The sequence below is a fragment of the Schistocerca cancellata genome, chromosome 7, assembly GCF_023864275.1.
Source record: "Schistocerca cancellata isolate TAMUIC-IGC-003103 chromosome 7, iqSchCanc2.1, whole genome shotgun sequence".
NCBI lineage: Eukaryota > Metazoa > Arthropoda > Insecta > Orthoptera > Acrididae > Schistocerca > Schistocerca cancellata.
The window spans coordinates 423927048-423952098 of record NC_064632.1 but is presented as its reverse complement, the minus strand read 5'-3'; the positions used below and the strand labels follow the sequence as shown (position 1 = coordinate 423952098).

At 38.0% G+C, this 25051-nt stretch overlaps 1 protein-coding gene across 2 annotated transcripts in view; it reads right to left on the bottom strand.

Moving 5' to 3' along the window:
• The window catches only part of LOC126092327 (serine/threonine-protein kinase grp), a 146058-nt gene that overhangs the window by 19593 nt on the left and 101414 nt on the right, over positions 1–25051 (bottom strand). For both annotated transcript variants that reach the window (XM_049907864.1, XM_049907863.1), the window contains exons 6-7: positions 16151–16280; positions 7755–7964 (exon numbers count right to left, since the gene is read on the bottom strand). In XM_049907864.1, the coding sequence (XP_049763821.1) occupies positions 7755–7964; positions 16151–16280 (340 nt within the window). The remainder of the gene's footprint in view (positions 1–7754; positions 7965–16150; positions 16281–25051) is intronic.

The following is a 25051-nucleotide window of genomic DNA, read 5'->3' as shown; positions in this document are numbered from 1 at the left end:
GTCGAAACTCGGGGCGGAGAAAAAAAAGCTCGTCTTCCACCTTTTTTTTTTAAATTTATTTACTGACGCAGAGGTTTTGGTGCCAGTATTTACCTCTGTGCCTACAAATCACGCCTGTGTAGCGCTACATATATTTGACGGCAGAAGTTAGTTGTGGCGGCACCTACCAACATTTTTCAGAACTTCCGCTTGCTTTGTACTCGATTCTAAGCCGCAGGCGGTTTTTTGGATTACAAAAACCGGAAAAAAAGTGCGGCTTAGATTCGAGTAAATACGGTAGCTAAATGGGAAAAACAACACTACTTTTTGAAAATTATTTTTAGGAACATTGCAATAATATGATTGGGTGCAACAATGGTTGGGTGAAAAGAGCCAAGTCAAAGCACAATAAGTTTTTCTCCGTTTACAAGTTTCAAATAGTCAAGGCCTGGGAGAAAGGAAGCAATCAAAAACACTGTTTCACTTAAGATCCAAGATGCGCTATACCTGGTCCAGAATAATAAAGCGATTGCAGTTACAGTGGAGCATCACACAACAAGCGTAATTCGTTCCAGAATCTAACTCTTAGTGCGAAACACTTGTTAAGTGAAACAATTTATCCCATAAATTAATGTAAAATATGGTAATGTGTTCCATGCAAAAAAAGTACTATAGGTTCTCTCTTGTTATTCTTATACACATTATTTATTCGAAGGTATTTATACATACAGTATTATGTAATTTATTATTCATGATACACAACCAATTACTTTTTTACATCCTTTGTTTCTGCCGACGCTTCAACATTTGTCAAAAATGCGTCACGCATTATCATCAAATGAATTTGTAGCGCGTGTAGCCACTGTTTCACTGGGGGTGAAAATTTTCAATGTACAATGCAATTGATTCCCATGGTTTTAGCACTTCTCTCTTATTGCGTCAGTAAGATTGCTGTTACCACTGCCTCCTCCTCCAAACTAGCCTCCACAACTTCCTTCAGTGAAACACACAGAAACTACAACTTCATAAGCTCTTCAGTGGTCATTTCTTGGCTGTGATCTTCCACAAGCTCATCAGTATCATCATTGTCCACTTCTAGTCCCATGCTCTTGGTCAGACACCATCTCATTGACTACAGGCACCACAGGTACGGACTCACAGGTCTCAGAGTCACACTCTGGCCAAAGCTTCTTCGGAACAGAAGTGAGTTCTGGTAACCTCTCAGCATGACTTTTTGATCATCCTGATGCAGGAAATGATGTTGAAGTGATATTCCAAAACTTTCTGACAGTGAGATTGGTAGCTTCTTTCAACTCAACGCAATTCTCTAAGACAGCTTTAGTGTAGAGCTTCTTGAAGTTAGAAATAATCTGCTGGTCCACAGGCTGGAGCAGCGGAGTGGTGTTGGGAGGTAGAAATTGGATCTTGATGAATTGAAATTCTTCAAGGAGGTGGCCTTGTAGGCCCAGAGAATGGGCAGGAGCACTGTCCGCAACAAGTACGACAGAGTGGCATATTCATCTCGAGCAAATATTTTTTTTCACTGAAGGACCAAACACTCCACTGATCCTATTACAAAAATGATCACATGCCACACAAGCCTTGTTGCTGGACCTCCACATCACATTTAACCTGCTCTTCTCAACTTTACACTTCTTAAAGGATAATAGAATGGTAAACAAGCATGGTTTAATTTTCAAATAGCCACCTGCATTGGCACAAAATAGCAGTGTGAGAGTCTTTCATTGGCTTGTGATTGGGCAATGCATTCTGCTGTTTTAGGGTACATTTCGGCATCTTTTCCAGATTAGATCTGTCTCATCACAATTAAAAACCTGTTGTGGCAGATAACCAGCAGAATCTACAAGCATCTTTAAGTTGCTGATGAAGTTCTCTGCATCCTTGGAGTAGCAGCAGGCTGCTTCGATGAAGTCACCTTGCAACTGCTTTTCATTTATCCATATAAGTAGCAACCTTTCGACATTGTCCAGAATCAGAAACCTTTGTTCAGGTACTCTTGTCACTTCCTTCGAAGTGTCAATCTCCTTGATCGTGTCCCTGTTCTTCAGGATAGTGCAAATAGTGATGTAGACCAATTGTACGTGGATGCTAAATTAGCAATGTTCACACTATGTTCACATTTTACAATCATTTTATATTTCATTTCTAAGACAATTTTCTTTCTCTTATGGTAGCCATCTTGTGGCTTGATCTTCAGGGACATTTCTACAAATGTTATTATAATTTGCATACAAAAAACACTGTGTTAGCAAGTTGAGAAAAATGTGTGATCACAACTTGGAATAAGATGATAGCAGAAAGAGCGCTAAAATTTGCATTATGGGATGTGCTCATTAAGTAAGGTTCCGCTGTACTTAGCATGTCACACCTTCTGTTCTGGTCACCAGTCACTCTGCTACATCAGGTGTGAGTTGACAGTTGCAGACAATGCTTGAGGCAGATTGCATTCATTTTCATTGTTTCTTAATGCATTGTGTTTATTTTACACAACAGAATACCATTTAGTAGTTGCAAAAATTGTGCAGAAAAATAATATGACTTACCATTACGCAAAGGAAGCTCAATACTGTGCATTTACAGAAAAAAAGAGAATTTATACAGAACAGAAACAACCACCTGCTGATGCCACAATCATTTTCTGTGTTCAAACTAACTTTAAACAATATCATCCCATCCCAAACATGGCTGCCAATTATTGTCTTTTGATTGAGATCTAATTCCAATTTTTTTTGTAGCCTTCTCCAAAAGCTCAGTTTGGATAAGCTTGGCACCTCTGATGTGTGTGGGTTATCAATACTTACCAAGTTTGTATCTCCTTAATAACGAACTGTTTGAATTTCAAAATGGTGTTGAATCATATTCTTACTTTGTGTCTCATCACTGTTCTAGTTGTTCCTGACTGGCAGCAAAACAGACATGGTATTTACAGCAACATTATTAACGTAACACAAAAGTCAGCCCATATTCTTCATGGTAATCATTCATGAAAGATTTCTCACATTCCATGAACTTTAAGTATATATATGAATTCATGTAACACCTGCCAATATTAAGAAACTGAAATTTTCTTATGATTATATGACAAGAAATGCAATGAAGCCACAGGGAAAGTTGAACAGAGGCACATAGCACATTTGCAGACAAGATCACAAAATTAAATCTCTAATTTGCAAGTTTTTTTATCTATTATAACTGCTGTGTTCCATATTAGACACAGCAGAACCTCTATGCACTGTTGGGTATTTCTCTGGCTTAACTTGGGGCTTATGCCATTAACAATTGAAGTTTTTCACCTGCCTGTATCATTCTCCATTCCCCATCTTTGAACATTTCTGTACTGTCACTATAATGCCTTGTTATATTACACACCACTAATGCCATGCACTTCTTCTAGTTGATCATTCAGCTCTATTAAGACACTTAAAAAATCTGGAGAAATTTATAACATAGATAACAATAACATAATAATATTTCTAGATGCAATTCAGTTCCAGATAATTGTCTGGGAAGTACGAACGTTTGACTAAATTTCACGGGTCATAACTGATGCTTTTGAAGGCCGGCAGCTGTCACTCATTATTTAAATAATGAAATACTGAAGTAGCAGATTAGATTCAGTTTTTTTTTTTACACAGATCCAAAAAATGAGATGATTACATACTTTTTCATGCTTATCACGACGTGTTTCAAGAATTTCTCATTGTGAAGTGCAAATATCTACGTTAGTATTGTGTGTGATGTTTGAGTATGTGCTACTTTGTACCTCCTCAGTAATGCAGAAAACCTCACACATGCAAATTATCACTCACATTTTTTGTTTTGTAACATAACAAAAAATACATATGTAAACATTGCACTTAACAAGAATAAATCCTCAAAACACGTTTTGCTCAGCATGAAAAATAATAAATAAATGGTGCGAATATAATAGAGGGAAACATTCCACGCGAGAAAAATATATCTAAAAATGAAGATGATGTGACTTACCAAACGAAAGTGCTGGCAGATCGATAGATACACAAACATACACACAAAATTCAAGCTTTCGCAACAAATGGTTGCTTAATCAGGAAAGAGGGAAGGAGAGGGAAAGATGGAAGGATGTGGGTTTTAAGGGAGAGGGTAAGGAGTCATTCCAATCCCGGGAGCGGAAAGACTTACCTTAGGGGGAAAAAAGGACAGGTATACACTCGCATCCTTTCATCTTTCCCTCTCCTTCCCTCTTTCCTGATTCAGCAACCGTTTATTGCGAAAGCTTGAATTTTGTGTGTATGTTTGTGTGTGTTTGTTTGTTTGTGTGTCTATCAATCTGCCAGCACTTTTGTTTGGTAAGTCACATCATCTTTGTTTTTAGATATAAATAAATGGTGCTGTGTTTAAACTAAAAACATTTGAAGTTTTGAGCAAGGCAAAGTGAATGAGAGTGTCAACTAGCACTGTGTGTAGCCAAATGCTGAAACACGCTAAGTATGGTTCAACGAAGGTGTCACAATGATCAGAACTATCACAAAACTGCATTTGTGCAGTAGAGACAGTTTGGAAATGAGTGTGGCTGGTCAAGATATCTTTATTTGAATGAATCTAGTTATTCACATAGGCCATAATGGCAAGTAGAGCTTGGTAGCGGCAGGAGATAAGGCACAAATTGTTCCCACTTCTACATATTTATCGGTTCAAATCCGCCGAGTGTAGTACCCTGGTGTTAAGAAACTTAACCACGTAATATTTGTAAACACTACTGGACGGCCAAAGTCATGTCAGCATCATTTTTTCCCCATGATCATTTTTTTGTAATGTGTAAATTGAGGGAAAATTGTAAATATGTTGATGCAAAATCGGGTGCAAATTAACATTGTTGACATAAGAAATTTGACGAGAATAAAAAATGTCAAATAGTGGGAAAACATTAATTCCAGGAACATAAAAGTGGGGTTATACTGTACATTCAGCATCAGTGGTGCTCCATGGTGGTGCCAGAGGCTGTACTCAATGCACTGGAAGGAGACGTGACTAGTACCAGAACCATAGCAGGTAGACAATGTCTACGAAGAAACTGTCTAGTGTGTTCTGCATGAGCAGCAACTACACTTTTACCACTCTGAGAAGGGACGCACAATGCAGCCACAATATTTTGCACCACAAACCCATTTCTGTAAGTGGTTTATGCACAACTGTGTGAACTTCCCACAGCATATTCTTTTTGCAGATGAAGTCGAGTTCACCAGGGAAGGTGTTCTTAATGCCCACAACAGTAATGTGTAAGCTGATGAAAACCCACAAGCTGTGTACCCCCATGGGTTTCAGGAATGATGTGGTCTGAACATTTCGGCAGTGTTCCCGGATGAACATGTGATTGGACTGCACCATTTCTCAGAGGCGCTGTGTACTTTCGATTCCTTGACAGAGTACTGCATGTGATCTTTGAAGATTTGCTACTGTATGCGTCAAAATAAGTGGCTACAGCATGACGAAATTTTTCACTTGTGGTCCAAGATCTGGAATAAGATTTGGGCAATAATAGATACACCCAACTGCTTGATCTACAAATTCTGCCAACTTTACCAAAGACTACGTTAAATCCTAGTTGTACAAGCCCCCTTAGGCATCCAGGTAAGACCTACTGGCATGAGTTACGGTTGTGACAGATGCTGGAGGACCAAGGTTTTGTGTGCACGTGTAATGGAAGATGATACGGAGGTACCGTACCAGTGTTGATGACTGGTTATCACATTGAGCCTTACTTTTAAGTACACCAATACGACAAGCAGCAGGAATCATGAAGCAATGTGTGTTGTTGCATTTTGTGTGTAGTGGGAAAACTATGCTTTTCTTAACTAGTTCCTTCATTTAACTTTATTGTCATGGTTACCACTATATGTCCTCAAAGTCTGTACAAGTAATTTGTACTGAACAGAAATGGACAATGAACTTTCCAAAATGAATTTTCACTTTATAGCAGCGTATGCACCTCTGCCTTTCGTCTACACAAGCTCTATCAACTGAGCTATTTAAGCGTGACACTGTTGTGAGAGTGGGTCATGAGTTGGGCTTGGATAGCTCATTTGGTAGAGCACTTGCTTGCTAAAAGCGAAGGTCCCAGATTTGAATCCCAGTCTAGTGAATAATTTTAATCTGCCAGGGAGTTTCACAGCAATGAAGTCGTTTACAGGTCAACAGGATGTCACTACAAAACATGAGGGGACTGTCTTTCAGTCTACTGCAACAGTCATTTCATGCACTATTTTGGGACAATGATCTGTTTTAAACAGAAGAAAATCATGTCGTTAGAAAGATGGCAGCATTATGGATTATGTGAAGGGAGATGAACGACCGTACTGTTTCTGACACACCAAAAATTTAAATGGGGTACTGTCAATCTCACTCATTAAAATACTATCTATGATATTTGCTTTATATGCTAGCTGTGAAGAAAAAAATGGCTGTTTCTGTACATGCACCAACACTGAAATTATTACTACGGTTTCATAGCTGACATGGTCCATGTTCCCACAAAAAATCCTTGTAAGTGTACAGAACTCTAATACTGATGGAGTTATGGCAGTACGCAGAAGGGAGGGAGGGTGTGTGACGTGCAACCTGAAGTCAAAGCATCTGCTTTGTACAACATACACAAGGAAGTGATGACAGCAATCACTGGTTTGAAGTTTTTTTTTTTTTTCTCTTCCATCTCTGACAGAAAGAGGCAATATAAAACCATCGGCTTACTTGTAAATAATTAATTTTTTTTACATGAAACCTGTTATTGACAGTTTAATTTCTACAAATTTGCTATTAAAATTTTATGGACCTTTTCCAAACAATACAGTGAGGTTCAACTGTCACACTTTAATGTATTCTGCGCATGGATAACAGTAATAAAACTGGAACACTTTAAAGACATATTCTTAACAACGTACAAACATCACAGTACAGTAACGAACTAATAATGTAGCAATTTTCCAGGAAGATGAACTCGAAGTCTGCACTGTTTTCCTGACTTCGGTAATCTAGCTTTATGATGCCATCCCTATGCTCATACAGCTAGATCACCAAAGAGAGGACAACAGCATGTTCTTCTTTCTTCCCCTGCAACTTATTATTAACAAGAACCCATATGGTTTTACCCGGGACATCACACTATGTAATATATCTATGCACGTGGAAAGAAAGGAAAAAAGAAAACACACTTCTTGTAAGTATTTCACAAGCTTCTGTTCTCCCCTGTAGCATACGCCCATAGCCATGCTTTGGTAATCTAGCTTTATGAAATAGTAATCAATCATACAGCTACATCACCAAAGCAAGGCCCAGAGCAAGGTTTTTGAGGCCTCTGGCTGTAATGAGAGTAAACATACATTACTTTTTCACACCATAAACTATCCCTCTAAATTTACAAAACGGTTACCACCATTCTCCAAATTTTTGTACATGCAATAGTTCCACAGCTAAATTAACTAGCATTTTCCCATTAATATGTAATTTTTTTTCTTGCTTACTTTTCCAAGAACTACTTCAAATGTTCCAGAATAATCAGGAATTGGTACTCCTCCTCCTGCAGTAAAAGGATACAGTAATACTGTGATGTATTGCTGCACTTCCTGGTTAGGTACCAAGTACCCCTGAGTTAACATCTCAGAGTCACTCAGTACCTGACCACAGAGCACAGCTTATGGAAGTCCCTTCACTTGGAGGTCTGCTGCCTGCTGAATGTGATTAATCTGAAAACAAAGTAGAGACAAATTCATAAACATTACCTGGCATCTTCATGAAGTTCTTCTGGCACCAACGATGAGACACAATCTGCTTTAATGTATAGCGACCTGAGGGCATCGGTACGAGAATACGGCGTACCAGTGAAAGGGCCATATTCTCAAGTTTCACCCAGGGAGTGAGATGTGCCCATTTACCATCCTTCCATGCCATGTACTCCACACAATCTGCAGTAGGTTGATCCCAAGGTAGTTCTGGAAAACAAAAATCAAGGTAATTCCAAGACCAGCTGTTACTAAATACACAGTCACAAAACACCAATTCTCCACACAGTTATTATACTAGGACCCTGCTCATGAACAGAGCATGTTATTTTTCTTATAACTATTTATGTAATATTGTCCAGCATTTTTAAGAAATTATGCTCACTGCATTAATCATTTATTAGCAATAAATACAGTAGATCTTTATTAGGTAGAGAATTTATTACCCCAAGGCTTGATTTGGATGTAACAGCATGTTACTTAAGGTGCAATCCTAAGGAAGGGGCATTCCCTAGACTCCTTCCGACCTCTGAATTGACTTACTAGCTAGTAGTAAGGGGTACCTACAGCTTAATGTAGGCTCTAAACTGTAATATAATTGTGGATTTACTACATATAGAAATCAATGGTTGGTTGGTTGGTTGGTTTGGGGAAGGAGACCAGACAGCGTGGTCATCGGTCTCATCGGATTAGGGAAGGATTGGGAAGGAAGTCGGCCGTGCCCTTTCAGAGGAACCATCCCGGCATTTGCCTGGAGTGATTTAGGGAAATCACGGAAAACCTAAATCAGGATGGCCGGACGCGGGATTGAACCGTCGTCCTCCCGAATGCGAGTCCAGTGTCTAACCACTGCGCCACCCCGCTCGGTAGAAATCAATGACATATTACTGAGGATTGAATGAGCATTACAGTCCCTACCTGGATTTGTAGTCTCAGATCTGTCCCAGTCACATTTTGAGACTAAACAACAGCACCGAACATTTAATACAGGATTCTGCTTTATAGGTAATCAACTGAGAAGATTTTATCAGGCACAAACCATACTACAACCTAAATTGAGACCACAATACCTTACAAAAACTCCAAACTTACAAAATTTATTTGGACTTGCATCATTACTATTATTGTTAGCTGTAGTAGTAGTAGTAGTAGTAGTAGTAGTAGTAGTAGTAGTGTTCAGTCTTAAGACCGATTTCATGCAGTTCTGCACACTAGTCAATCTTGAGTTAGCTTCATCTGTGCATAACTATTGCAACATGCATCCATTTGAGCTCTGCTTGCTGTATTGAAGTCTTTGTTTCACTCTACAGTTTTTACCCACACATTTCCATCACCCAATTGACAGTTCTTTGAGGTCTTAATATGTATTATAGCAATTTATCTCCATTTTTAGTAAAGTTCTGCCATATTAGTAATAGTGGCTTATAATTACATCTGCATCATGCTACTAGAAGGTTTGTTCTGCAATTTGATGGAGGAAGCATGAGAACTATGTAAGTTAAATCGGGCATGTTCCTTAATTTTTCTGAACAAAAGAATTTGAACCATGAACCATTTGATATCCCTCTCTCCGCTAATTACTTTGGAACCCACAGTTTTTAAATGGATTTGCATTGAAAGTACACAGTCCAGTGACATGCTTCGAAGCTAGTAAAACGAAACACACACACACACACACACACACACACACACACACACACACACACACACACACACACACACACACACTCTTTTCAAACACCAAAGGCTTATTTTGGGTAACAACTTCACCAAAAACACCAACTTTTTTCTTTTTTTTTCACTTATATTAATTTTTATGTCAAGTTAGATGATGTATTCACCTATCCTTAACACATCTGGTTCTATGACTTCCCTGTTAATTATAATTTTTCTTTCCCATAGTTTGGTTATACTACTGTCCTATTTTATTTCCAGGTATATTTTCAAACTTGCTCTTAAGTCCTCCCATTGTTTAAGTTCATCATCTGTACTAAGAGGCAAATCATAAAATCTTATTCAGGTATGCTTTATTTTTTTTATTATTTTCATACTTGTCTTTCCTCTTAAGTAAACTGAAAACGAAGAAGGAGCAGGGGTACTGCCCGGGGGTTGCACAGAGGATGGCAGCAAGAACAAAATCTTGTGCGAGATGTGAGGTGGTTTGCAAACGCGCCAATACTCTGGGCAAGAGGGGGGGGGGGGGGGCAATGCGCTCCCCTCCAACTCCCAGGAAAAGAAATATACATAGTGTCAGTGTTTTTATTCCAAGAAAATGATTTCAAAGCCAGTATTATGAAGATTTTTTAACTGGGCCAGAGCTGAAACTTTTTTATGGCTACTTACAAATTGCAATTTATCTTTGAAAATATTGAAAGTACAGAATGCCTCCAGATTATTGTATGGGTGCCCCCAATTGCTTGGTCATGGGACAAATGGTGATTTATGTATAGTATTGAACAGTGTAAACACTATTCCATAACAAAAAGCAGAATTTGATAAACCGTTTTCTACAGGTACATTTTCCGACATAATGGTGTACGAGCACCATACCGTATTAACTGTTTTTTTTTTATTTCTGTAACGATTTTGATTTTTAATTAAGATGTGTGTGTGTGTGTGTGTGTGTGTGTGTGTGTGTGTGACTGAGTGAGTGATTCACCTTAAAGATAAGGCCTGGCACACCCTAATTCAAAGGCATATCACCCCATCACAGACTTGACTGCATCAAATTGGGATCAACGGTTATGAGCACTCCAGTTACACACAAAATAAGAAGACATTTTAAGAAGGAAAACACTATCAAACTACATTCCCAAATGAAAAATTACAATATAATTTTATTAGTGCAAAACAAATCTGCATTCTTTTGTAGCTCTCTGTGTCAAGAAAATTAACAAATCAAAGACATTACACATTCTTACCAAACAGAAATTCTGCTCAGAAGTATAGTCACATGCTCTTGACTATGGTACGCTAGCTTTAGGGTTCACTGAATAAATCACCTACAGCTAGGATACCAAAGACAAGATCACATGCATTCAAATCTTCAGCTGCTGCTTCTCTTCGGCCACTTTCATCCAGGTTATTTAACCAGTGAACAGACGAGTTATGTTATTAATTCTGTTGTATCCTGTAAATGAAACCTGATGGAAATGCAATTACAATACCACTGCAGCTATTTCAGAAGTTCCTCAGAGCATGTCAGTTCAATCCTGCATTGGATATATCATAAATTCAAGTAATTTAGACACAGCTAGCCAGGGTAAGAACTCTTCACAGCAAGTTTAACACCCAAGACTGTTGCTCCCATTTAAAATAAGGAATTATTATTTCTTATGACTGAAAATGCGAACACTAGGGAAGACAAACCATCAGAACTTCATGAATTGTTTAATGCCTCACCTTTGTGAAGAACATCGCTGTACTATAAAATTACCGCATTATTGAACGTTTTGTATACACAAAAGCTATTTTATGAAGTATAGGTTTGGTTCACCCCTCAAAGTTTGGAAACAAATAACTGACAGGAATGGAGTCATGTTTCATCTTTAACAACTGCCAATATTATAACAAGTGCACATCCAGTCGTTTTCAAGGCACAAATACAGCAACGAAGAAAAGTGCAAGGAAATTTGCAGAACATATCTGGAAAGAGCACGCACCCGCAGGTGTGCACATGCACACACACAAATTCCATACAGAATTCGAGCAAAATTGCTTCTTAGTGCATGCCGGAATCTCCTTGGTATTTTATTCCATAGGATAACAGGTCCTAAAGCAATGTTCTGCAATAGAAGGTTTGCTCAACTGCTTTAAGTGTGCACAGTGCTTATGATCAATACACCAGTGCTCTTCTGTCTTAGGGGCTGACCAATAGGCCCTAATATTAAATTAAGAATGTGTCCAAGAAATGCATTTCACATATTTTCGCAAAATATGACAAATCCTGTTGGAAATGACATTTTGTACATATGGAGGAACTCTAGTTTCATAACTCATTAACTGCTTTTTGTGAATATAATTAGCATAGTTGTTTTACATTGGATGTGTTCATTCCACAAACATTATATTGGTAATTTTGTGCAATATTTACATTCACATTATTAAAGAACAAGGCAGCCTAGGGGTTTCATGTTATGTTGATGATGTCATTAGTGACAAAATACAAGTTAGTCTTTTTGAAAAGACTCATCCTGGTAATTCAGGGAACAATGGATAACACACTTTTGAATGGCTGTATAGGGATTTTAACTGCCATTCTGAATGCAAGTCCAGGATCTTAACCACTGCACCACCTTGCATTGTACACCTTATTTTACAGCACATCCATAAAATGCTTCAAGGTTAGTTATTTAGCTGAGAATTTATTTGTAAACCTTTTCCTAATACGTGATTTGCATTTATGATGAACGGAAATTAAGGCAACCAACCGACTAGACAGTAAAAGCCAAATATAAGAAGCTTTTTGTAAAAATAAGAAGGGGGGGGGGGGGGGGGGAAGAAGACTTAGCCATTTGTATCTGTACAACAATTTAACATTTGGGGCTGAGATGTTACAAAAACGATTCATCGATCTGTCAACCAACACACACACACACACACACACACACACACACACACACACACACACACACACACACAAAATCACTGGCCACTGCAGCCTTTTTGGAAGAAAGCTCTTTGTTGCGCCTGTCTACAACACATCATCTCTTCTATATGGTGAGAAGCTATCTATCCTCCCCGTAATGCTGTCTTAGTTTAAACTTGCATTTTCCATTGTTTGTTTGATTAATGTGCATCTTTTTTTAGTTCCCGAGTGATCAAATTAAATTATATGCTAAAACCAATTATAGGCTGCAGAACTTTGATAACTGCATACATATATGCAACACACCACTGATCTGCGAGGAGGAGTGAAAGAGCGAGGAGGAGTGAAAGAGCAATGTGAGCAAACAAAAAATTTGATTTTTAGTTAGAAAATCACTACTCTCACAGTACTCTATTTTGACACTGCACAACTGACCAAGCGAAATTGACCCAACTGCCGTCTCAGAGGTACTAAATGATCTCTTTGCTGTTTTTTTGTTCTAACAAATGATAATACAGCCAGTTTTGTTGTGACTGCCCTGCATACAAAGACCAACTATATTCAAGAGAAAATTACAAACAAATTATATGAAATACAAGCCTGACTGGACAACAATGTTAAAGTAATCTTATCGGCAGGTTTACAGAACCATTTTGGTATTACCAGTAGTGTGTAAACAGCTTAAAAAACTCTCAATAAAAGAAGAGGGGGCAGGAACAAAGGCCCAAGTATACTGATGGTACATTTTTAGGTTGCTAACACAGTTTATGATTCCATGTTGGGCTGTAGAACCCTATGAACACACTAACTTCAGTGTGACTAGTACAGAAATCATACTGTGTAAGTGACCTAACAGTGTCAGTACGAAGCATATCAAAACCACTGAACTAGCTCAATTTTCACCTCCTTAACGTTGAGAAACCAGATAATCTGAAAAGTCTACGGCACAATTATACAATGAATGCTTTTTCAATGTTATAACTGGATACGAAATTCTTCTTGTTCAATATATCAATACCTGAGAGATGGAAAGATGTTAGCTCAACTTCCTCTGTAGCAAGTTGACTTAGTATGGCAGTGGTATAGTTCATACCTTAATAACGATGCCACAAATAACCTCGATGCTGACCCGAGTGAAGTTATTTTCACTACAGTGCCTAGAATGGAATGTTTTCAGACAGATAAAGTGGTTACATTAAAAGAAATGGGTGTGTCAATTTCAAAGGAATCAACCTGGGATTTGGTGGAAAATACAGGACAGAGATCTGTATAGCTGGATAAGGATTTTAACAGTCATCATCATGAATGATGCAAACCCAATGTCTTACCACTCCACTATGTCACTTAGTGAAACAATTTGAGAATGTGACTCCGGATTAATCACCATTGAGATCAACAATCTTTCTGTTAGGCCTTTGGGACTAATAATCATGTTTTAGACCAGGAGAGTTCTGTTCAAAACGAGCAGATTGCATCACAGCATTTCAGACGAAGTACCTGCTCACTTCATGATACCAACTGGACCAACATTATATACCATTTTTAACTATCATATACGGTTTTTAACTGAGTATAAGACAACCCTGTGTACAAGGTAACTCCCTTTTAAAAAAGGGCTTCTGGAGAAAATTTAATTTTTACAATATCTAACTTATATTTACTAACTGTGTTTTGATATACAGTATCTGCCTAAAGAAGTTAACATTAAACCTATTCTCTATTTAAGCAATTTCTTCATTGTCTGCATTTAGATAATACCCCGAGAAATAAAATATAAACAAAAGAAATGGTTTACACCCATTTTTATATTCACTTTCCTTTCTGCTTACTGTCTACCCCAGTGTGGTATAATTTTTATGTTGGGACATAACAGCATTGCCAAAAATTATAATCTTGTCTGTCAAATATTTGGCTGTTTCTTCCAATTACATTTCTATTTCCAAGGCTGCATTTATATCAGACCTAACTGGGAACTGACAGTTCAGTGACATTCTCATGTATTACTTCATTACTTTTTTGAAATTTGATTATTACATTCTTCTTGAAGAATGTCTCATATTGCATGTCAGATGGGCTATTATATCACAGCTGGCTCTCCCAAGGATCTCACATCGAGGGAATGTCTTTACTCTAGATGCTCAGTTTTGATTTAGGTTTTTCAGAGCTCTCAAATTATTCTCACAGTATTGCAACCCCAATCTCATTTCAACCTCTTCCCTTTTTGTTTTCAGATTTCTTTCCTTTATGTAGTGCTTCTACTGCTTTCCCCACATTATAGCAACTGGCAGGTGCCTCTCATCCTGAGATCTGAATAACTTTTCTCTCTTTTCTATTAATCTGTAACCTAATATTTCTCTAAGCTTTATTTTTTAATTTGCAGCATTGGATTTTCAACTCACCTAAGTACTGTCCACCTATTTTCTCACATATTTCATACTGAACTCTAGTACTTGGGAGACAGTGCCACACTCATAACCAGGCCAGTCAACCAGGAAGGATGGCTATGACGTCACTGACTTCGGTACCTCTGTTGGCAACTAGAGTACCTCCCCCCTCCCAACCCTCTGCATCTAGCAGACCTTTCAAGCTCCGAACCTGTCCAGAAACAACTACATTGTGTTAAATTTGTTATTGTTTTGCATTTACAATGCTTCTTCTGTAAAGTGTCCCAATGCCGTTTGAGCCAAGATCAATTAAGCTTATCATGTGATCATTTTGTATGCTTTTGACTTCCAATGCCAACTTCTTTCCTTCTGTTTTACTAAAATAAAATTAGAGACTGACAGGGAGCATTTATTTCTGTTGTTCTGGCAGTGAGGCAATATTTTTTTTCTTGGGGGAGGGGGGTTAGGTTGGCAGACAGCCACACTTTACAACAGTCAGCACCTAACTGCAATGCAGTGAGCACGTGATGCTTGACAAAGAATTATAACTGGCTGTAAGCTAGCCCCTACCATTCACAAATATTAATTCACATATATGTAGCTTGTGTGCTCTGCACAGCATTCCACTACACTCCAAACAGTCTGACCAATACAATTATAAAAGAAGTTATGAATAGAGACACTGGCTACTTTCTGGTGCCAGGAGGAGGTAGGAGGGAGAGTTGGACTGAATGTAGAGATAGCAGATGTGAACAAGGCCAATCTCTGGGTTGGGACCATTCAAGATGTCATTACCAGGAAAAAGAAAACTGGCAGCCTGTGGGCTGGAGTGTTAATCAGGTAGCTAGGTTAGAGAATTTAGAGAGGGAAGTGCCACTCAATATTCATCGGATGGTAGGTGTCGCACTAGTTCCAACTATTAGTGTGTGAACATACTGTGTTTTACCTTCCCAATTTCCTAGAAGCTTCTGTGTGGTGCATCCCAGCACACAATTTTACGACACAGAACAATGGCAATGGAAGTCATTGAAAGATCAACTATGAAACCGACATGGCTCAGCAACCAATAAATTTCTATGGTAAACTTTACGTAAGGAACACTGACAAACAGCAGACACAGTAACTTTTGTCAACCAAGATTAGATCAAACTGTAGACAAGAAATGTTAAGTTATTTGTGAGTATGAAGAATACAGAGTGCCTGAAATGGTATCATCTGTGATAAGTTTTATAAGAGCATAGGGCATATTGCAAACGTGGCAAAATTAACATGCCTTCAGTGTAAAATGTATGTTATGCTCTTTAAATAATGTGAAAACAAAAAACAACCAACAACAACAACAACCCTAACATGCACTTTTATTATTGATAATGCTAATTTTACAGTGTTATAAATGCAAATAGCAGTTCAATGTTGCTGATTACCTCCTGCAAGCATTGCAACTAAAATGATGCCACAGGACCAGATATCAGCAGGTTCAGCATGGTAAGGTCTCACCATCACCTCTGGAGCAACATAGGGTAAGGTTCCACAGCGTTTCTCCAGACAGCGTTCCTGTAGCACAGAAGTAAACATCGTATTTTGCCACCCAAACTCTACAACACATTCTGATGTAACAAAATGGAACAGCTGAAATTTCTTCATATAGGGGCTTTTGTCAATCCACTATTAACACAAACGCAAAGGAAGATTTACAGTATTGTGTTAGTTATTAACTATTTAATGAAAAGTAAAACACTACAGAATAGAAAAACAAGGCATGATTACTTGCCATAAAGCACACCAACTGGTTCACAAATGAGTGATATTTCATGCTTTCTACAATTGAACAAGATTTAAAAATTTGGAGAGTAAGTTTTTCTTTGAGACATGAAAAATTTATATTTAGGATGAATGTGAATATAGATGCACATTCTGCCTCAAAATACATAATACACACAGCTTCATAGCAAATTTTATCCAGTTTAACTATTACATCAGAGAGAGTCTGATATAGCTTTTATTTCCCGCAAATAAGTATCAAGGAAGTATCCAGGTTTTCAGTTACTGGGATTGTCCAACATCTGACAAAGCCCCATTTGGGAAGAGAATAATGCATAAGAATACATTTCCAAAATAAAGAGTGCATCTATGCATAAGTTCAAGATTTATCTGGGTGCTTCACACTGGCCAGTTGAATGGTCTCAAAGATACACACCACATACGGCAACAAAGAACTGAGCTGTGGGACCTAATGTCAGAAAATGAAATGCATTACATTTGTCTGCTTGTCAAAGTTGGTATTAAGCAAAACTGCACTCTTTAAATGGCAGTTTTAGGCATGCAGTGTATTTGAACTACAACAAGCAATAGCAAGATACGAATTGCCAAATACTCCATGCCCTTCATTTGCTTTGGGTTATCTGTAGCTTGCAATTTTCTTAACTAATTTTGGAATGAGTTCAGAGAGTAATCCTGATCCACCATGGGGTTCAAGTATGATTATCGTGTCATCTGCAAGGACTGACAATCCCTATGAACCACGTGTCAGTTCTGCTTCTACAGACAAAAAGTGTCAGATGGCTGCCCTGGGAGCGGGCAGAAGAGTTTATTCCTCTGCACCACTCCTGTAGCCTCAGGAGTTTTCACCTGTCCTTTATTTACACTTTTCACTGCCTGCTATGTTGTAGTGCCCACATTGTAGTGACCACACACAGTCTACAAGCAAAGTGCAAATAGCTATTTTAGTTCTGTTTACACTCTGGCTACCTTTCCGGTCCTACCTGTAGCGCTGTTAAGTATGGGTTGCAATATGCTGAGAATCAGGGCTTATACGATACAGTTTTGAAACTTGTGTTCTGCAGATTTTGTAAATGTCAAACTGTGTGGGGAAAATTAAGATAATGCAGACAAATACCTTGAGTCACTGCTGATAAAATCTTACTGCTTCTCATCAGAAGATTATCTGCTGTGAGAAAAGAGTGCAAAAAGAAGCAAACAAGTTTAACCTGGAATGAAAGTGTTGAATTTTTTGCAAAAGAAAATAATCCACCCAAGAAGTTCTATAAAGAATAAAAAAAATTCTACAATCATCATTTTTAGTACAGTATTTATTTTAATATCTGCAATAATTCATACATCAGGCATTTACTGCAGCAAATTTCTAATTGTGCACAAACATTTCTCAAAGGTTATATGCACTTAAAATTAAACTGTCGTGATTGGCCTACAGCCATGTAAAGTAGCTAACCTAACACAAAATTTTGGGTTCAATACAATTTGAAGGTTGTAAATTTCAAAAAACTAAACGGCAACTATTGGTGCAGGGCAGAGTATTTAACTTTAAACCTTCAAGCAATTAGCTTCTCGAATATTTTAAATGACTGCTTGAGATGAGAACATTTCAGGGGGCTAAACTGTGATTGAAGAGGGTTCAGAAACAGAACTTTTTCATGAAGCACCTGCTGTTAAATTACCTGAGGCGAATGAGGAAATTATGGATAGCCATACTGGAATTAATACATCTATTTTCATTACGTTTATTTTTTTGTTTAGCAAGAAGTAAGGTCATTCAGCAAACTAGTGAGTTGCATGGGGACAGTAACGGACAGTTCTCACCGAGTTAATATGATATGCTATACGACACGCTGCAATAAACGTCGTTTGAGACAACGCTGGTTGGCATGATAAGCGTTTCCAGTCAAGCAATATAATAGGTCTTGTGACTCTCCATATGACGAGCACAAGGACAGCATGAATCACGCTTCAGTTTCAATCAAGAGTTCTCCTGAAGAGGATGATTGTGGCATATTATTTGAAGACCAGAAATCTGAAAAAGAGAAGGACGTACTGAGCAAACCCACACAGTGCTATGAATATCTAACATTGCTCAACTGTGGTTTTTGTGATCTCTCCTAACGCCGTGTCCTACGTGAGCAACTTCTGAATACGCGACACTCCAGCAACAAGCAGCAACATCGGGTGACAAACTTGGGGTGTTCTGCGTGCGAGCGAACATGTCGCGCTACAAGATGGCTGCTTAGAGCCAACCAGCTGTTTCTATAAAATGGCCTTAACCTGTAGAATACTGTAGCTGGAGAGTAAGGCTACAGAATTAGGTTTACTTAAGAAAACAAAGCAAAAGGAATGCTCTGCGTTAAATTTACAAATGGAGGAATCTCCATTGAGAATTTTGTAAGTATCGTCATCTACAAAGATCACCAGACAAGTTCTTCGAATACACGTGACATTCGACTATCTCCATCGATAAATTAAATACGAATGTAACATGATCAAGAACTTTTAACAGTCAATAAATGCGGAAGAATGACTATTACATGACTAACTACGCTAAATACAAATATAAGCACAAACAATTCGATGTGTGGACTATAGGTAGCTGTGGTGTAGGGGTAGTGTATGCAGTTCATAATGACTTGTGAGGACAAGGTCCCGAGTTTGATACCTGGTAATTCTTATATTTTTACTGACTTAATAACGATTTTGTACACTAAGTTTTACGTATACTGTTTACACTGCATCGCTAAGTATATTTTTAAGGTCTTGCCAAAGAACTTTATCTTCACACCTATCCCTGTATATCAAACACATTTAATTCCTAGTAAATTACAATGAACCATGAAATTTTACAGATATTGCATGTTGCGAACGTAGTTCGTCAGCAGTCAGTGTTAAGGCCAAGTGTTTCAATTACTCTAAATAGTCTGTAAAAGTGAAGCTTACAAATTTTTTGAAAAGAAAGTCAAACTTTTGTGTAATGATTTGACTGCAAGTATGAAATAAAAAATATTACGGAAACGTTTGGTGCACCTCACTTTCTGGTCATGATTTCGAGAATCATTCAAAGGCACATACAATGTTTCTCCGATCTACTCATTTCTTTTACACAAATAATTTCATAAATCATTTGAGTGATTTCTTCCATTTTTTAATTTCAAGTTTCATTCAGAAAGCATGATCTTACTGACTCCTCGTTTGCCTTCCTGACGCATTTGATTCGAAGGAAACCATTCTGACATTTAAATACCGCACCAATGTATCTTTTTATGTGCAAAATAGCTAGGTCTTGAACAGATGACATTTTTGACAGTTCATTTAAAGCAGCTTTTCATGAAATATTTCAATTTTTCCTCAGCTTATTAATTAAGTTTTCGTTCATTACCCTGTTTACTTTCAAGCAGTTAAATATTTTGAAGCCAAACTATACCTCATGCTGGTCACTTTGATACTCCATTTACCTGTTTCTCTCCCTATGTTTGCCTATGAAAATTTGGACAAAACCTCATGGTTTAAGTTATAGGGAAGTTATAGAGAGTCTTGTTTTCATTCTGCTTATGCGTTTACAAAAACATATTGAGTGTTAATCGTATGATAAAGTAGTCCTTTCTGCGTGCTGTCATATCCAAAAATGGTCTTTTCAATATCTTTAACCTTTTATGATTCCCGAAGTGCAGGAAACGTTCGTATGCGACGCAAGCGACCAGTCCACGGATATAAGAACCAATATCTAAAGAATGAAAAGAAATCAATCCGGTCTCAACTTTAAATACAATTTAGATATATTGGTTACATTTCATACGCAATAATGTATGGCCTTAAATGTGATACGTAAAGTCTACACAATGTGATCTTATCTCTGCAAAGTCTTAAAAATTTTGTGCGGCCACGTTCTCAATTTCGTGTAGCACAGTAACTATGATGAATAACAAAAATAAATTCTGACCTTTATCATTTAAGGACATCAAGCTATAGGTTGAGGAAGAATCAAATTTTTTCGCCGAATCTTTTTCTTGAAATCGGATGTTAAATAATTCATAGCTACCGTCACATCCGCTCCATTGCTTTGCTAAGAAGACACGCAACTGTCGCTCTGTGTCACGCATGCTGCAGCAACACGATTCAAACACGTTTGAATTCAAACGTCGCCAGTTGCAGCGGGAGACAGGCAACGACACTGATGTCGCTCACGAAGGACACTTCCGTAACTACACCTGCGGTTGTGTTTTGTTGCCTGAAGCTGTCGCGCGCTGTTGCTCGCTTCTGTCACTCACGGAGGACACGGCCTCACACGAACTTGACTAGTCCTACAGAACGAGTCCAACAGTTTCCATTTTCTGGAGCCATAATATCATCAGCTACTCCAACACAGGAGGAAACAAATCGTTTACTTGCTATGTCTCCTGCTGAGAAGCTACTCATTACGAAAGATGAAGTTGGTTGGTGTGTGTGTGTGTGTGTGTGTGTGTGTGTGTGTGTGTGCGCGCGACGTAAAAAAATGTCTCATCAAAATTTTTATTTCTGCTACAAGTACTTAGTATGGTACTTCTTTCAATATGGTACATATTTAAATTGTGGTGACACCACACTTGCTAGGTGGTAGCCTTTAAATCGGCCACGGTCCGTTAGCATACGTCGGACCCGCGTGTCGCCATTATCAGTGATTGCAGACCGAGCGCCGCCACACGGCAGGTCTAGTCTGGAGAGACTCCCTAGCACTCCCCCCAGTTGTACAGCCGATTTTGTAGCGATGGTTCACTGACTACATACGCTCTCATCTGCAGAGACGACAGTTTAGCCTAGCCTTCAGCTACGTCATTTGCTACGACCCAGCAAGGCGCTACATTCAGTTATTATGTCTTCTGAACATATAATATTGTGAATCATGTACCGTCAAGAGCGACGTTCATCATTAATGGATTAAAGTTAAGTATGAAACTAATTACGTCTGCTTTTTGACTTCTCATTCCTTGTCATGTTCCAGACCTCACGTCAGTATGGTTCTTCCCTCCTCACGCCAGCCTGCGTGAGCTAACGCGTGCATTTCGGCCTCCCCTTGTAACGCGGTGTTGGCTCTTTAGCCAACACAACATAAGTAATGGCTGCAAATTAGTAAAGTTAGGGTAATATTTTTATAACTGCTGACTTTCACAAAGTAGTAGACAAATCAGTTAGAGGATTATTACGAACAAACATTGCTAGATTTGAAGAGATTGACTGCATAGCGTGTACAGGTTAAACAATATGGGCCCTCACACACAGGTTTTAGTCACGTGACTGAGTGGGGCACATCTGAAAGCACGCCTGAATGGGCAAAGAACCATCAGGTGTTGGTGAATGGAGTGAAGTTTAGGGATATGTCCTTACCTCCACCCCCCCCCCCCCCCCCCCCCCCCACGTGCGCGCATACCTGCATGTAAATGGTGAAACCCAGGCCGAAGTGTGGCATTTCGTCAGTTCTAAAAACTTGCATGGCGTGTGCACAGGGAGTACATTAGTTGCAGCCATGTCCTGAGTGAAAACGGTCCGACACGTATTATTATTACTGCTACAGAAGAAGATGTTGCAGCTGTGAACACTAATATAAATCAAAGAAAACATGGTTTTACTTTAAGAAGTACAGTTACTGTCACAAACATACTTCACTGATTGAAGAGCTGCAAGAAAATTCACTGGACGACTATCAAAACTATTTAAGGATGTACAGTGAAACATCTGACATGTTGTCTAGGGCAAAGTCAGCTGGAACGACACAGTAATTAGGAATAGCATTTCTGCAGAGGAACGTTTTACAACTATTCTCTTATTTTTAGTAACTGGTTACTTCCTTTAAGATTTAAAATTTTCTCATCGTCCAGGGGCATGCAAAGTACTTTATAATTTACTACAGCTAGAAGTCATGAAGGTAAACAGTTTGAAGTTATTACAATAAACTTTTACAAAGTGTGGACGCGGACAAGGAAAAAATTTCTGGGTTTTTGCCAGTTAAAACACTTTTCCCAGGTGGAAACACATTTTTCCCTTGGTAAATGTCAGTATACATTCCGTTAGAGCTATAAAACTTACAAATCTTTTCAATGTTGAAGGTTTCATACACCATTGCAGAACTTCCTGGCAGTCAAAGAAACGAATCCCAGCACGAAGCAATGTATTTTTTGGAAAAATCTTTAATCTGCAGTGCTATTACAGCCATTATCTCCAACAAAAATATGCTGGCAGCATTCTCTAATCTTTACAGTGTGTTGATTTAAGTCATTTCACTTTGAATAAGTTTTCTTAGACATGTACATTTAGTTAAAATTGTACAAAGAAATTTCCATATACACAACAATTTAGAGAAGAATGGTTAAAAGATGAAGAATTAGATTCAAAAGGTGCCGACAGATAAAACAATGGTGCAATGTAATTTTTGTCAATACCTTCTCAGCCACAAGTGTTGGGACTGAGAGAACATTCCAAATCCGAGAAGCATCTGAAAGCAGCTACACCATTTTCTTGTACTGGGCAGTCTAATTTGAATTTTCAGCCTACATTTCCATCAGTCGCAGCAGTTACACACAAGGCCACAATGACATTATTTGTGAGTGTGTGCTGTTCTATAAAGTGTGTTGTTCATCTCAGTAAGCTTCATAAACAGCATTTTTAAATAAGTGATCTGAAAATACATTGCACAAAATGCAGACAAGTGATAAATTTAATATACCTACACTCCAAAGTTTTGCTGAAAAATAATGATGGTGACAGTTTGTAAGCATATTTGTGGACGATAGCACTGACATTACAACGATGGAACAGCTAGGAATTTGTAACTTATTTTTCAGAAAACAGAGTGTATATAGTTTCAACATTTTTGGAACTGTCAGATTCAGATGATGTAAAAATAATAGTTGATGGTGTGAAAGCTACACGAGCTGTCATTGAACTGAATTTGCTTCTGTTATCTGTCAGCGAGGACAATGGAGTTAATACTTTTCTTAAGCAAGAAATTTCACACCTAGTCCTAATGCAAGGTATCCTCTACAGCAACAGAAAATTGTTTAAGAAGTGTAAAGGACAGTATTGCTTGCACCAAACACTTCACAGGCTATCTGGCTGAATAATTCAACTTTTCCATAGAAAGGAAAAGTCAATTATATGTGTGAAATTGCTCAAGAATTCACCTTATTCTTGTTTTCAAGGATAATTATACTTTTCGCCTCATTATTGCATAATTTCTTATCTATGAAAGAACTAAAACAAATATGAAAAACTAACCTTGGAAGTTTGTCTTTTTTAGTGTGTGTTACCCTTTAAAATAAACCGAACACACATGTGCCAATAAGTTTCAAATAATAGCATAAATAGCTGGTCTTCTAGACCAGACATTTTTCTGATTGGCTGGACCTAAAAGTATTGAGATCTGAATGAGATACGAACCACCGGTGCTTTAAAAAATTCATCACATATTTTCACATGTAACATTACTCATTTTGTGTAAAAGAAAATTTACTTTGAAAGTAACATTTCTCAAACCACCATTTCCAATATATTCCTCTGACTTATTAGAAGTGTGAACAGTTATGTCACGTTCATTGGAAGTGGTTTTTTGTTACGAAGTATTGCACAGTCTTCGTCCTGAGGCCTTTGACACATTTTACTATCAGCACACACTTGAGTGTGCGCCTTATTTTACTGTTATAAATAGCACATTTTCTTTGCAACTAAAGTTAATTTTTGTGTTGTTATCGCATTTATCTTTTAACTGCTGCAACATTATTCTGCAATAATGAGCTAAAGTAAAATTCTTTGTTAGAGTTCTTACCAGCCAAAGCTACAAAGATTTAACCGAGGACTGAAACAATGAAAAATTCTATGAATTCTAAAAAAAATACTCTGGTTTTTCCCAGTTGTGTCTGAGCATATACACCCTGTTTTATTTAAGAAATTGCTGAAAATCACAAGGAAGAAAGGCACGCAGACATCCAAGTCAATTTTTTTTTAAAGATTTCCCACTGTTACTGCCCTGTTGTCATATAATTATCATACAGATAATAAAATATGTAAATGGAAATAGTGTCTTGATCTGGAATAGAAATGAGACCTTGCAGATGAAGAAGACTAAGGAGGAAAGGATGTTTAAGCGTAAGATGGTGCTGGTAATAGACCGGTTACTATTACTGTCGCACAACACAGACCGTAGTCAAAGCTTTCTGCACCTTGGCACTATTTGATCCAAAGCAAATGAAATCAAGTTTTAGCATCACAAAGTTTGTAAATAAACTTAATCAAGATGCCTGCCACTACACTTACTGTCGGACGCTTGCTTCAATTCTTTTCTGCAATGAAGTCAGTTTGCTTCGGGGGGGGGGGGGGGGGGGGGGGGGGGGGGGGGGGGGGGAAATTATTATCATAATCGTTGGTCTTTAAATTCTTATTTATATAGTCTTTGGATCTCACTTTCCACAAGCAGTGTTGCTCTTTGTGTATATTCATAAATTACATCAAAAAGTCCTTTGTCCAACAAAAAGAATCCACCATGATCGTGTTGTGTACTAAGTTACTGACAAGAA